This window comes from Leopardus geoffroyi, chromosome A3 (genome assembly GCF_018350155.1).
Source record: "Leopardus geoffroyi isolate Oge1 chromosome A3, O.geoffroyi_Oge1_pat1.0, whole genome shotgun sequence".
Classification (NCBI taxonomy): domain Eukaryota; kingdom Metazoa; phylum Chordata; class Mammalia; order Carnivora; family Felidae; genus Leopardus; species Leopardus geoffroyi.
Genome location: NC_059336.1, coordinates 14,612,507 through 14,624,699, shown reverse-complemented (window position 1 = coordinate 14,624,699; position 12,193 = coordinate 14,612,507). Strand labels below are relative to the sequence as shown.

At 51.8% G+C, this 12,193-nt stretch overlaps 1 protein-coding gene across 4 annotated transcripts in view; it reads right to left on the bottom strand.

Annotated features, from left to right (window-relative positions):
• The window catches only part of ELMO2 (engulfment and cell motility 2), a 40,203-nt gene that overhangs the window by 19,786 nt on the left and 8,224 nt on the right, over window positions 1-12,193 (bottom strand). For 3 of the 4 annotated variants that reach the window (XM_045444386.1, XM_045444384.1, XM_045444385.1), the window contains exons 2-8: window positions 7,802-7,929; window positions 7,468-7,508; window positions 6,998-7,070; window positions 6,609-6,659; window positions 2,934-3,115; window positions 1,306-1,405; window positions 95-246 (exon numbers count right to left, since the gene is read on the bottom strand). In XM_045444386.1, coding sequence (XP_045300342.1) covers window positions 95-246; window positions 1,306-1,405; window positions 2,934-3,115; window positions 6,609-6,659; window positions 6,998-7,070; window positions 7,468-7,508; window positions 7,802-7,879 — 677 coding nt within the window. In that variant the 5' untranslated portion in view covers window positions 7,880-7,929. The remainder of the gene's footprint in view (window positions 1-94; window positions 247-1,305; window positions 1,406-2,933; window positions 3,116-6,608; window positions 6,660-6,997; window positions 7,071-7,467; window positions 7,509-7,801; window positions 7,930-12,193) is intronic. The other variant, XM_045444387.1, reaches the window with a different exon arrangement.

Genomic DNA, 12,193 nt, shown 5'->3' with positions numbered 1-12,193 from the left:
GCCAGTGGTTTGGAACACAAGCAAAGGGGTAGGGCTGGGAGACCTATGGAGAATAAGAGGCGAGAAGGGGGCCGGGGCGGGGTCTCTTACTCACACCTGGAGGTGAGAGATGAGCTGTCCCACGGTGATTTCCTCTGCTATCTTCTGGTACAGGCTCTGGCTGTTCAAGACCATGCTCTCCAGGATGGCCAGGGACCTCTGAAGGATTGACACGTCCACCATGGGCTGGCTCACGTACCCTGCAATCTACAGCCAGCGAGGGCCAGATCAGTCAGGGAGCCCGGGGCCCAAGCGTGCCGGGCGACTCGAGTCTCTGAGGTTAGCCCACGAAGGCTCTCCTTCCTGGTATGCCATCCATACCGGGCCACTGTCCCCACGTGGACAGTGGTGTCTGGTTTATGGTCCCTAGGCATGGACAATTCAAATTCAAACAACAGCTTCCAGTCAACTGTGTTTCCTCAAAATCTAAGGGCTCGATCCTTTGTTTTCAAAATGAGGGTTCAGGCATGGGAAAGCTGAGTGGAGGAAGAAGAGTATCTTACTGGAATCGGGAACTCCTTTTATCGCCATGGGCCCTTCTCCTGACACACACACTGTGCCCTACACACACACGGGGCCGGCAGAGGCTCAAGAGGCAGGAAGCCCTCAAAGTCTTGTAAGCTCATCACTCCCCGTTATTCTCAACCTCCATTATAATGTCCTCGACACGTGCCCGTTTCACTGTTGCCTAACTATCGCCGGCATCAGGAAATTCCCAACGTCCCAAGCCAACAATAGGTGTGATTCTAGGTCAGCAGATACGTTACTCATTGGTTTTAGTCCACTTTTTGGAAGTGACGCTGCCCCTCCCTACAGAACAAAGGAAAGCCAAAGTATGCCCTCCCAGGCACCCAGGTCGATCTGACAACCCGAGCAGGTTGCCTTGCAGACCCGCCGGCAGAAGGCAGACTGACATACAAGGCGGACGACATGAACATGTGTCTCCAAAGAGAAGGGAGCGCGCAGGGAGCAGGTCAGAGACGCCGGGCTCGTACTGGCTGACCGGCTGGTGTCATCCCAGGTCTCACTGACAACCCTGTCCCGCTTTGGCCACCTCCAGTTCTGGGAGCCCGTTTCCATCTTTGAGGGCAATGAAGGAATTCTCTCAGGAGCCCCAGGAAGGCCCGAGCGTGAGGATAAAAAAAAACCTCAGGGATAGAGAGCCGACCGCCAGCAGCACGGCGATCTCGCCGGCATCTCTCCGTGAACCTAGAGGACCAGCGGCCACTGAGGGGGGCGGGGAAGACGGAAAGCCGGAGGCCTCACCTGCTTGATGAAGGTGATGGAAACCATGTCCCAGGAGACAATGCCATGGTCCATGAGCTCTAAGAAGGCGGTCAAGGTGAATGCCAGCATCTCACTGTAGCTGAGACATCAACAACACACACACAAAATAATACAAAGATTCAGAACCAGGGAACACAGGTGTGACGGCAGCCGTAACAGGGACGGATCCCGGCGTCAGCACCACACCAGGGGTCAGGTGGCGTGGCTGCGAGTGCCTGCATGCGTGCCTCGGCAGGTGTGCAGCAGCTTCTGTCCAGGTGTCCATCCGTCTCTGGGAAGGGCCGCTGCGGGTCAGGCTCTCCTTCCCTGGACTGCCTCATCTCAGGGAAACACAATCAGTCATCCATTTCCCAACCCGAGAAAGCTATCAGACCTTTGTCAACCCCAACACTTGGCAGGGGTACCCAAGGGAGCCCACAGCCCATGTCCAAGGCCACGAGGGGGCAGAGTGCAGGACAGGGAGTACAAACTTCAGACATGGGTTCAATCCTGGTCAACTATTTACTAACTGTGCACATTTTACCTTTCCAACCTTGAAATTCCTCCTCTGTAAAACTGCATTGGTGTCACAGCGTTAACATCACAGGGCTGTGGCGAGGGCAAGATGACAAGGTATGCGAAGCCCTTACCGCAGTGCTGGAGGAGGACGGGGATTACAACGTCTCCTCTCCTGTGTCCCTCCTCTTTCTACACACAACCCTTTATACGTCTGTACGGTGCTCTCGATTTAACAAACGCTGTTCCCGATGGCGAGGCACGTTCGGACCCATTAATTCCTCGTGACAATACGGCAATGGAAGCAGCATCTCCGTTTTAAAGAGGAGGAAACCAAGGCCAGCCAAATGCCGTACTCCCGGCAGACTGCGGAAGTCCTGGGCCAGCGCTGATGGCAGCGGAAGGCTTCAGGATTTCAGTGCAGCTGCAAAATCGGAGACTTAAGACAAACACCCATGATTAGCTGCTTGGTTTGGCTGAAAATTTCAATAGCTGATCCATCGGCTGAAAGATTTCTGACTCCCTCTCTGCCGGCTGAGGCACCACAGGCCTAGACGGCTAACTAAACACCTGTTCGCTCACTGCTGCTCACGGCGCGGTTCCCCACCACTCCCATCCTAGCAGGGAGATGGAAAAGTTGCGGAGCTTCGTCTCCCCGTGACAATGGGTGGTGGGGAGGTGGCGAACACAGAGGAAGGCCTGTGTGTGTGCACGTGTGTGTAAGTGGGGAGGTGACTGGAAAGGGGAGAGAGGAAGCAGGGGGTGATTACGAACAGACCCCTGTTCTGGTCAATAATGGACAGTCTGCTCACCAGCCTCCCCCAGGCCAATCATTTTCCATAAATTAACAGGTTTGTCGTGAACCGACTTCTCTCTTCCTGACTCCTGAAGCCCCTGTTCTCGCTCCTTCGCGGCATCTGTGAGAGCCCAGCTAGACTACGAGACTGAGGACCGTGACGGTGCATTCCTCTGTGCAGACCCTAGTGCTTGGCACGCTGCTCTGCACACACAAGGTGCCCAGTAAGTTCAAGAGGCTCGGTGGAGACGAGGGAAGGATGCCCCGCCGAGCATAGAGTCTCTGAAATCCCGAGCAAGAGCCCAGTAATACTCACTGGGACAAGAGCTTGGTTCCACTCTCCACAAGCCGCGTCAGCACCACGATGCCGTCCATGTTGATGAACTCGGTGGCGAAGGTCACGTCGGCAGAGAGCTTGGCCAGCTCCTTCATGGCATCCAGCCGGGCCTCCATGTTGGACGACTGGGTCCTCTCCATCAGCTGGCGTGCAGCCCGGGACTACGAGACCAGAGACAAGATGTGTGCCATCTGGTCCTCACGGCAGGTTACCGCTCTGTGAGTAGCTCATGAAGGCCTTTCTGTGGCCATCCAGCCCGAGGCAGACCCTGTTGTTGACACTGTCTAGGAGTTGCTTACTACATGCTTATTGGATCAATCAGGAAATTACCAGTATGCCAAGACTGATCTGTAGTTACGGGTATCCTTTCTGTAGCACTCTGGTCTATGGATTACAGAAACTTCCCACTGAAGGACTGTAAGAGACACCGAGGAGACAACAGCCGCCACCTCTGGCAGACAGAGAAACAGATATGGCTCAACAGAGGGAAGTTTTCTATTAATTTAAGCCGTCAGCCAGTAGACGACGTTGTCTCTTGATGTAATGAGCTCTCAGTCACCAAAAGCAATCAAGGAGAATCTGGACAACGGGCTGGCCAAGATGCCACACAAGGGATTCTTGCATTGATGGAGGATTTGATCTGATGATCCCCTTTAAGGTCCCTTTCAATCTGAAAATGTGGTAAGCCTGACAATTTTTTTTTTTTTTTTTTTTAACCTTCTCTGTAAGTCCGTATCATTGTTCTTCAAAACTGACAGTCCTGGGGAACCTTTAAGAGTATCAAGGAGCTGGAAGCTTTCAAAATAGCTTTTTCAAGGTGATGGCTGGTGACTAAGCTTTCTCCTAGCCCACCAACTTTTCCCAGCAGGTTGCTTGCCTCCTTTCTACAAGCTTTGGCCATAAGCCCTTCCCCAGTGTTCGCCGGTCCTTCCTCTTGCTGAACTTACTAGCTTTATAGTCAGTGCCTTGCAAGTGACCGATTCATCATTCTTGATTTTTTGTGTGCTAATTCATATTCTCAGCTGGAATGGAAGAGCCGGGAGAGCAAAATGCTCTTGGGGTCTTTACAGTGCTAAGCAAGTGACTGCAGCCCGGTTCCCGCTGCTGGCAAAGAGTCAGGCCGGTTCACCTCTCTCCCCTCTGCCTTTCCTCTTCTATTCTTACAAAGACGGCCCTAGAGCAGCACACGGCTCTCAAGGACACAGAAATCCTCCACGGTCTCCATAGCGGAGAAGGCGCACGCCACGAGAAAAGGTCACAGGATAGAACAATTTGAAGAACACTGGTCTGCATCACACTTAGAAACTTCCAACTCCAAATGTTAACGTTCCTCCTGAGACAGCGTTTCTGGGCCGCTGCCTCCTGCTCCAGAGAGATGTACTCCCGAGAAAGTCAACTAGTCTGCGCAGGAGGTCTGTAAAACGCTTCAGCACGTCTGCGAAAGCAACTCCTGGGCTGTCACGTTAAGCTAGCAGAGCTAAGGGGGGAAATGAAGTCCTTAAGATGAGAAGAGTTCGGGAAGGGGGGGGGGCGGGGGAGCAGGAGAACGTGCTGGTGAGAATACTGGCAGGGAGTCAGAGAGCCCTGGGTTTGAGAGGCAGCTCCGCCACATTTTTATCTGTGTGACAAGCGGCAAGTCGTTTAACCTAAGCCCCAGTTTGCCCATCTGCAAAATGGGGCTGCCAGGAGTACCCATCTCATCGGGTGTCTGTCGAGGTTAAATGATAGCACGTATGTAAAGCGTTCAGCAAAATGCCGGCATTCCGGAACCCTTAGCTGTTACTACTCCGCATCGCTTTTCCGCGCAGACGGACCAGTCTCGTCCCTCACCAAGAAAACACGTGTCATCGTGCCCTTAATTTTCTGGCAGCCCTTCTCCACCTAAGCGACCCCCATGCCCGACTGTCCTCCTTGGGGACTGAGCAGTAGAAAATCCCTCCACCTGGGCTTTGGATTCCTCCTGTCCTGACCCAGTAAGGTCCCGGTACGTTTGCACCATCGACCTTCCTCTCCCATCTTAGCTTATTCTCGAAGACACATAAAAAAAATTGCACCAGCAGTTAGCAACTGTAAAGGGTGGAGGAGGCGGGGAACTAGGTAGATGAGGGACAGGGCAGGGAGGGAGACCTTTCACTGCATCTTTGTCAAACTTTTTGATTTTTGAAACACATGAATGTTTTACCCCTTTAAGAAGTTTTTTTTTTTTTTAATGTTCATTTATTTTTAAGACAGAGGCAGAGCACGAGTGGGGGAGGGGCAGAGACGGAGGGAGACACAGAATCTGAAGCAGGTTCCAGGCTCCGAGCTGTCAGCACAGAGCCCGATGCGGGGCTCAAAGCCACAAACCGTGAGATCATGACCTGAGCTGAAGTCGGACGCTTAACCGACTGAGCCACCCAGCGCCCCTGTCTTACTCCCTTTTCAACAGCATTCTCTTTTGGGCTCCACATCCCCGAGTTCTCGCCTTCTATGTCTACTTCCTCTTACGACCGAGCTTCCTGACAGCGCGGTAAAGTCACGGACCTCACTCTGCTGCCACTGCAGTCTGTCTGTCACCCATCACCCCACCAAAACCGTCTTCGCAGAGGCCACCAGGGACCAATGGGCTTCCCAGATCAACAAACGGCTTTTCTGTTCCCGGTTTTCTTGCGCTCTGCTCACTGCAGACCATACCTTCCTCTGTCCCGACACTCCCTGCCCTCAGCTCCGAAGCCACTTCCTGCTCCTGGTTTTCTCTCTGCCCTTCTGGTTGCTCCCTTGGTTGCCTTTAAGGGCCACTCTGGCAGGAATCGGGGAGTCACCTCAAATTCTCCCTTTTCCTTCCATATCCGGGATGTCACCCCATCCCCTGGTTCACCTCTAAATATTTCTCATGCCTGTCCTTCCGTCTCCACTGTCACTTGCCTTCACGGGCTCATTAGCTTCTTAAAGATTCCTCCTACCACCAACCTTCTTTTTTTAGCCCATCTTTCACGCTGTCACTAAAGTGATCTTCCTAAAATATAAATCTAAACATAATGTACCTTCCTGCTGAAAGTCTTTCAATGTCCCCACGTTCCCTTTCTGCACAAAGTCCAAACCCATGAGTAGGCCATCTGAGACCCCTGCCGTCCGGGACCCTTCCAGGTCTGGCTCTCCCCTGGCTGCTGCGGGCCCTCTGCCACCCAGCACCCCCGCCTTCCCCAAAGCACATCTCTCTGCTCGGGATACTCTTCATTTTCTTCTTTCTTCAGCTGATTCTTGCTTATCCTTCAACATCTGCGCTAAGCTTCCCCCTTCTCTGGGAAGGTTTTCTGGGAATCCTTAGGCTGAGCCAGGCGGTCCCTTTCTGAGTCCCCCACAGCTCCCTAAGCAACTTTCTGTCAAGATGTTTAAGAGAGGCCTTTGGTTGTTTACTCCCAACAAGGCTGTGAAAGCAAAGATGGACTTTTTTTTTTTTTTTTTTTTTAAAGTAATAGCCACCCAATACTGGGCTTGAACTCGCAACCCTGAGATTAAGAGTCGGCTGCTCCACTGACTGAGCCAGCCAAGCGCCCCTCAAAGGTTGACTTTTTAAGCTCTGTAGTCTTGGTTGCTGGAAAAGAGTCTGGCCTAAGGTGGGTGCTCATCTAATGTGTTAAATAAACGTCCCCCTGAGGAGAGCCGAATACCTACCGGGGAGATAGCCAGCTGTAAGATGGTCCCATTCTTAATATCACTGCGCGTCTGGGTAGCAAAGAGGAAAAAAGAGTAGCTGAGATAAAATATTAAAAGTGTGCAAGCCAGCTGAATCAACGAGAACTTGCTGTCATTTTAAAGTAGTCGTAACTGAGCCTCTTTGGTCAGGCCTCCTTCCGCGTGCTTCGTGCCCGAGAACTCACACCCCCTCCGTGTGCCCCGAGCCCTCAGGATGTAGAAGCCACGGTTTTCCAGCCACTAGAGGAAGCAGGGGCTGGTGCGTCCCCAATAAACAGAAGCTGCCTGCAGGTCGGCCAGGCCGACAGTGCCACCTCCCTGGGTGGCTCGCTTCCGAGTGAGGCCTGACTTGCTGCTTCGGCACTGACCTGCTCCGTGATGTAGAGCTGGGGGCCGTCTGCATAACGGAGGGTGTAATACTCCGGGTTTGGCAAGGACCACCTGTGTAAGAAACACACAGTACAGACACTGGGCCCTCCCTCCAGGCCTGGCTCGAGGCTGCACGTGTTCATTTCCAGCCCAGCCGCTCAAGGGCTTGGGCGGCCTGTTTGGAGGATGGGGGGATCCCACGGGTTCAGGCGGAGACGCTGAAAAAGCAACTTGCGTAAAGATGGGCACCGCGAAAAGGTGGTGTGCGCAATTCGGGGCGGGCCTCGCACCCCGCCAGGACCTCGGGCAGGACATTCTTGGGCTTAAAGGAGGAAAAAAGATTTAGGGGAGCTCTCAGGGACATCCTCCTCAGCTACTTCCTTTGTAACACAATGATCCACAAAAGCCCCATTCCGGGGACGCAACTAACTGGAGACTCCTCTCAAGGTCTGGCAGTGTTCCTACTCACCCGTCACAAACTTCCTTGATGATGGATGCCAGAGGCCGTTTCTGAAAGAGAGAGAGAGATCTTTCACCAGCAACCACATGCTATTCACGCCAAGGTTCTGATGAGGGGCGGCTAAGAAGGATCAACCTGGGCCTTCGTGTGGACTGCCTCCCGGAGAGGAAGCCTCTCCCAAGCCGGGACCAACCTTCCACAGGGCAGGGCGGGACAGGCCTTGACGTTCGTGTTGCTGGTTCTTACTCCTGATGCCAACGGCCCCCACCCCCGAAGACACCCTCTGCCATGCACTTCCCAGATCCTGCTCCCCGCATCTCTGCTTCTCATTTCAGGAGCTTACCTGGTCGATTTCAAGGAGCTGAGCATTAGCACCTGGCCATTCAATGGCTACTTTGACAATGTCTGATGGTGGTGGCATTGTTCCCAATGGGCCCTGTTTCTCCAAGAAACACACACAAACACAGCCGCCTGGAGACAAAGAATCAGAAGGAAGGAAAGAGTCAGAGAGCTTGCCTTCGTTTTCCACTCCTTAGATGTTTTGGAGAATCAGAAGACAGATAGTGTCCAAAGTGACATACCGAACTACTTGGTTGGAATTTTTCTGTATCACACCGTAACCTCTCCTTGGGCTTTCTGTCTCTTTAGATTAAATCAGCAAGTAGAAACGGGACAAAGCCTATCCATCAACTGCAGATCAGCCGGTAGCAAGATCTGCCGATGTGACACTTTGGTCTAAGGGTCAGGAGGACTATGTGGTAGAAGGATGAATTTACTGCAAAATGCCGGTCTTGGGACCTTGAGAGGGAGAAGCACAGGCTCTGAGACAGATAAGAATAGACAGAGCCTGTTCTCGGTCGAGTGGTTGGCTGAGCGGAGCCAGCCCTTCTGTCTGCAGCCATCCTAGGGAGACCCCCGGTGTCGGCCCGGCCCGGCCACACACTCTCTCGCCTCGTCTCTAGTTTCTGCTGCCACTCCTTCCCCCTCAAAGGACACAGTGTGGAGCCTCCTCTGTGTGGGATGACGCAGAGTTCAGAAAACGGGGAAGAGAACTGGGACAGGAAATGCTATTTTAGTCCCTACTGCCAAGGGCAAGGGCTGCTGAGAGCCCAAGTGTGGGGCGGTGAGGACAGCCTCACACAAGGGCCCATCTCTAGGAGGACGAGGCTCCGGAAGCACCTCTGACCCCCCTCCCCCATGTGTCTCCAAAATGAAGGAAAACGAATCATTTTGAACAGGTCTGGAAGATGGGCCCATGTGACCGGTATCCTAGGCAACTGCCAGCTTAGTGGTGCTCAAAGCAGTAGTTAAAGCATTTTCTCTCCAAGGTCTGATGAAGGGAAGTCACTCGACTGATGGGTTATTTCCACGTATATTTACATTCCTCACCTACAGGTTCAGGACAGGCCTCTCTCTCGCTTAACGAAAAAAACCTTCCTCCTGCATCCACCGGGCTCAGCCTCTCTCCGCAATTCATGCTTCACTAACGAAGACCGCCGGCCCTCCCGGAACATGCTAGCTGCTGCTAAGCTGTTATTCACTTATGCTGTCAACTGCTAGGCCCCGGCACAGATGTCAGTTCTCGCAGCTTGGGAAGCACACACTCCTTTGGTGAAAGGGGTCACAGTTCCTTCCCCTACACACCCACGAGTCTCAGAAAGAGGGAAGCTTCCACGACCAATGTCCTGATCGGGACGGGCTGCTCCAGAAGTCAACTGTCGAAAATACCAGCATTTTCAGGACATGGCAATGGAGAGATGATTTTCAAAGTGCTTCCACCGGTTTTGCTGAGCCCTCCCAGCAGCCTCAGGAAGTAGGCGGAATCAGATTACTACTCCTGTCTGAAGAGGACCCAGCTGGCGCTCAGAGGCTGGTTAAACTGCCTCAGCTCCACCAGCCCGTAAGTAGTAAAGGAGACAGAACCTGGGGCTGGCTTTGGCCAGTGCTCTTCCCCTCCCCGCTGAGCGAGCCTGAATTTCGGTTCGCTGGAACGAAATCAAGCCTGAAGGGGTTGCAGGGGGCGGGCCTGATGGCCCCTAAAGCTTCTCAGCTCCAAGCAGAATTTTCCACATGCAATGTTTATGGGCCTAGATACACAATGAGCCTCTGGCAACTGTTCCCATTAGAATAGCTCCTGGCTGAGAAGCTCTGCTCCAGTGACACAGCACAGCAGGGGCGGTACCATGAACCTCGGGGTGCCTGGGGCAGGTATCCCCATCCTTAGTGGTAAATGTGTCAGAATTAGGAGGAATGACTATACAGTTGTGAGATCATTTTTTAAAACTGAGATATAATTTATATATCATGTATATTTATATACGTGAAATGCAGAGCTCATGTATATGCATGTATATATATATGTAAGTATATATAATAGAAACACACGCGTCTCGGGGCGCCTGGGTGGCTCAGTCAGTTAAGCATATGACTTTGGCTCAGTCATGATCTCGCAGTCTATGAGTTCGAGCCCCGCGTCGGGCTCTGTGCGGACAGCTCAGAACCTGGAGCCTGCTTCGGATTCTGCGTGTGTGTGTGTGTGTGTGTGTGTGTGTGTGTGTGTGTCTGCCCCTCCCCTGCTTGCATTCTGTCTCTCTCTCTCAAAAATAAACATTTAAAAAAGTTAAAAAAAATACAAAAATCTCTCTATAACCACTGCCCAAAACAAGACTTGAAACATTTTCATCACCCTAGAAAATTCCCTCCTACCTCCTCCTAATCAATCCCCCACCTTCCAGCCCTCCAGGAGGCAACTCCTTTCTGACTTCTCTTGCCATACATGAGTGCTGCCCGTTTTTGTACTGTAAATACATGGAACTGAACAGTACGGCTTTCTTAGACCATTTACTACTTAGTTCAGTTCTTCTCTTTAAATAAATATATATATATTTTTTTAATGTTTATTATTTTTGAGAGAGTGAGAGAGACAGAGAACAAGCGGGGGAGGGACAGAGAAAGAGGGAGACACAGAATCGGAAGCAGGCTCCAGGCTCTGAGCCGTCAGCCCAGAGCCCGACACGGGGCTCGAACTCACGAACTGCGAGATCGTGACCTGGCTGAAGTCGGACGCTTAACCGACTGCGCCACCCAGGTGCCCCAATTCTTCTCTTTATTTTTTTTATTATTTTTTTTAAAATTTTTTTTTTCAACGTTTATTTATTTTTGGGACAGAGAGAGACAGAGCATGAACGGGGGAGGGGCAGAGAGAGAGGGAGACACAGAATCGGAAACAGGCTCCAGGCTCTGAGCCATCAGCCCAGAGCCTGACGCGGGGCTCGAACTCACGGACCGTGAGATCGTGACCTGGCTGAAGTCGGACGCTTAACCGACTGCGCCACCCAGGCGCCCCAATTCTTCTCTTTAAAATAAGGAGGCAGTGCAGGTGCAGCAAGATCATTGGGCTGGGATGATTTTGCTGCAGAAGAAGGAACTAGATTTGGATCCAACGGACTCAGGACCTAGTCACAGTCCTGTCCCTAAGTGCTGTGGGGGGAGGGGATGTGTAGGCGTCCCTTTCACCCAAGTCTCTACTGCGAGATGTGAGTGTTGAACTAAACCACGTGTAAAGTGCCTCCTGAGTCTAAAACTCCATGATTCTAAAGTAGAACTTACAAACCCAAATGCAGACTGCCCACTTCAAAGTCCTCACCCAAAGAAACTACGCCCTTAGTTCAATGTGTTGCTAAGAAACAACCAGTATCTGTTAGAACTCCTTTCTGGATACTGTCTTTGGAGATAGTTCTCAGCAACCCTGCCCTTTCTCATCAAGTGCAGGCAGTCCGTTCATATTGAATGACACCCTCCCCACCGGTGCCCCAGCTAATGGGACCGAGGGGAACACTCAGCCTCAGCTGGACCAATCCAGTTCTTTCTCTTAAATTTAAAGACACGGGTTAAGGAAGTTGGATCACGACGGGCCCTGGATCAGAAACGTTGCAGTCAGCCTCACAGCAGGTACCCTGCCAAGCCAAAGCCACAGCAAGTCAAAGATACCACGAAGCAAAAACCAAGAGCTTTCAGAGGAAGCTGTTCTGCAGGAAGAATCCGGAAATGTGCAGTAGATAAGCAGAGGCCACAAACTAGAAACCACAAAGTCCCAAAAAGAGATGGAAAAAGCCTGATGATTTCCCAGATTCCATGGCTCCAACTCCTACACTCGGGTGCCTGAAATTCCCCTGGATCCTGCCAAAAAAACTCCTTTCAATGGAACTGGACTGCTTTTCTGTTCATTGCAATGAAAAAGCCTAAGGCTAAGTTTGACCCCAAGCTTTGAAGGAACTCTAAATGGAGGCCCAAACAGACAGCAGCATGACAGGCTTAAGATAACAGCACTGAGGGGCACCTGGGTGGCTCAATCGGTTAAGCATCTGACTTTGGCTCAGGTCGTGATCTCACGGTTCCTGACTTTGTGCCCTACGTCGGGCTCTGTGCTGACAGCTCAGAGCCTGCTTGGGATTCTCCCTCTCCCCATCTCTGTCGGCCCTCCCCCACTCACTCTCTGTCTCTCTCAAAATAAGTAAAGAAACTTAAAAAAAAAAAAAGATAATGGCACTGAGCAGGCCCTCAATTATCACTGGCTGAATTAATGAAGAGTGAAACCCACTTAGGTAAGTCTGGTGTGTTTAAAAAAGACCAGTGATACGGTGACATGTATGTGACAGTTGTATGTAACAGTTAATAGGTAGACAGCCTCTTTATAGCCGATCACTCAGTTCTATGGCATTACTACAGCTGATGC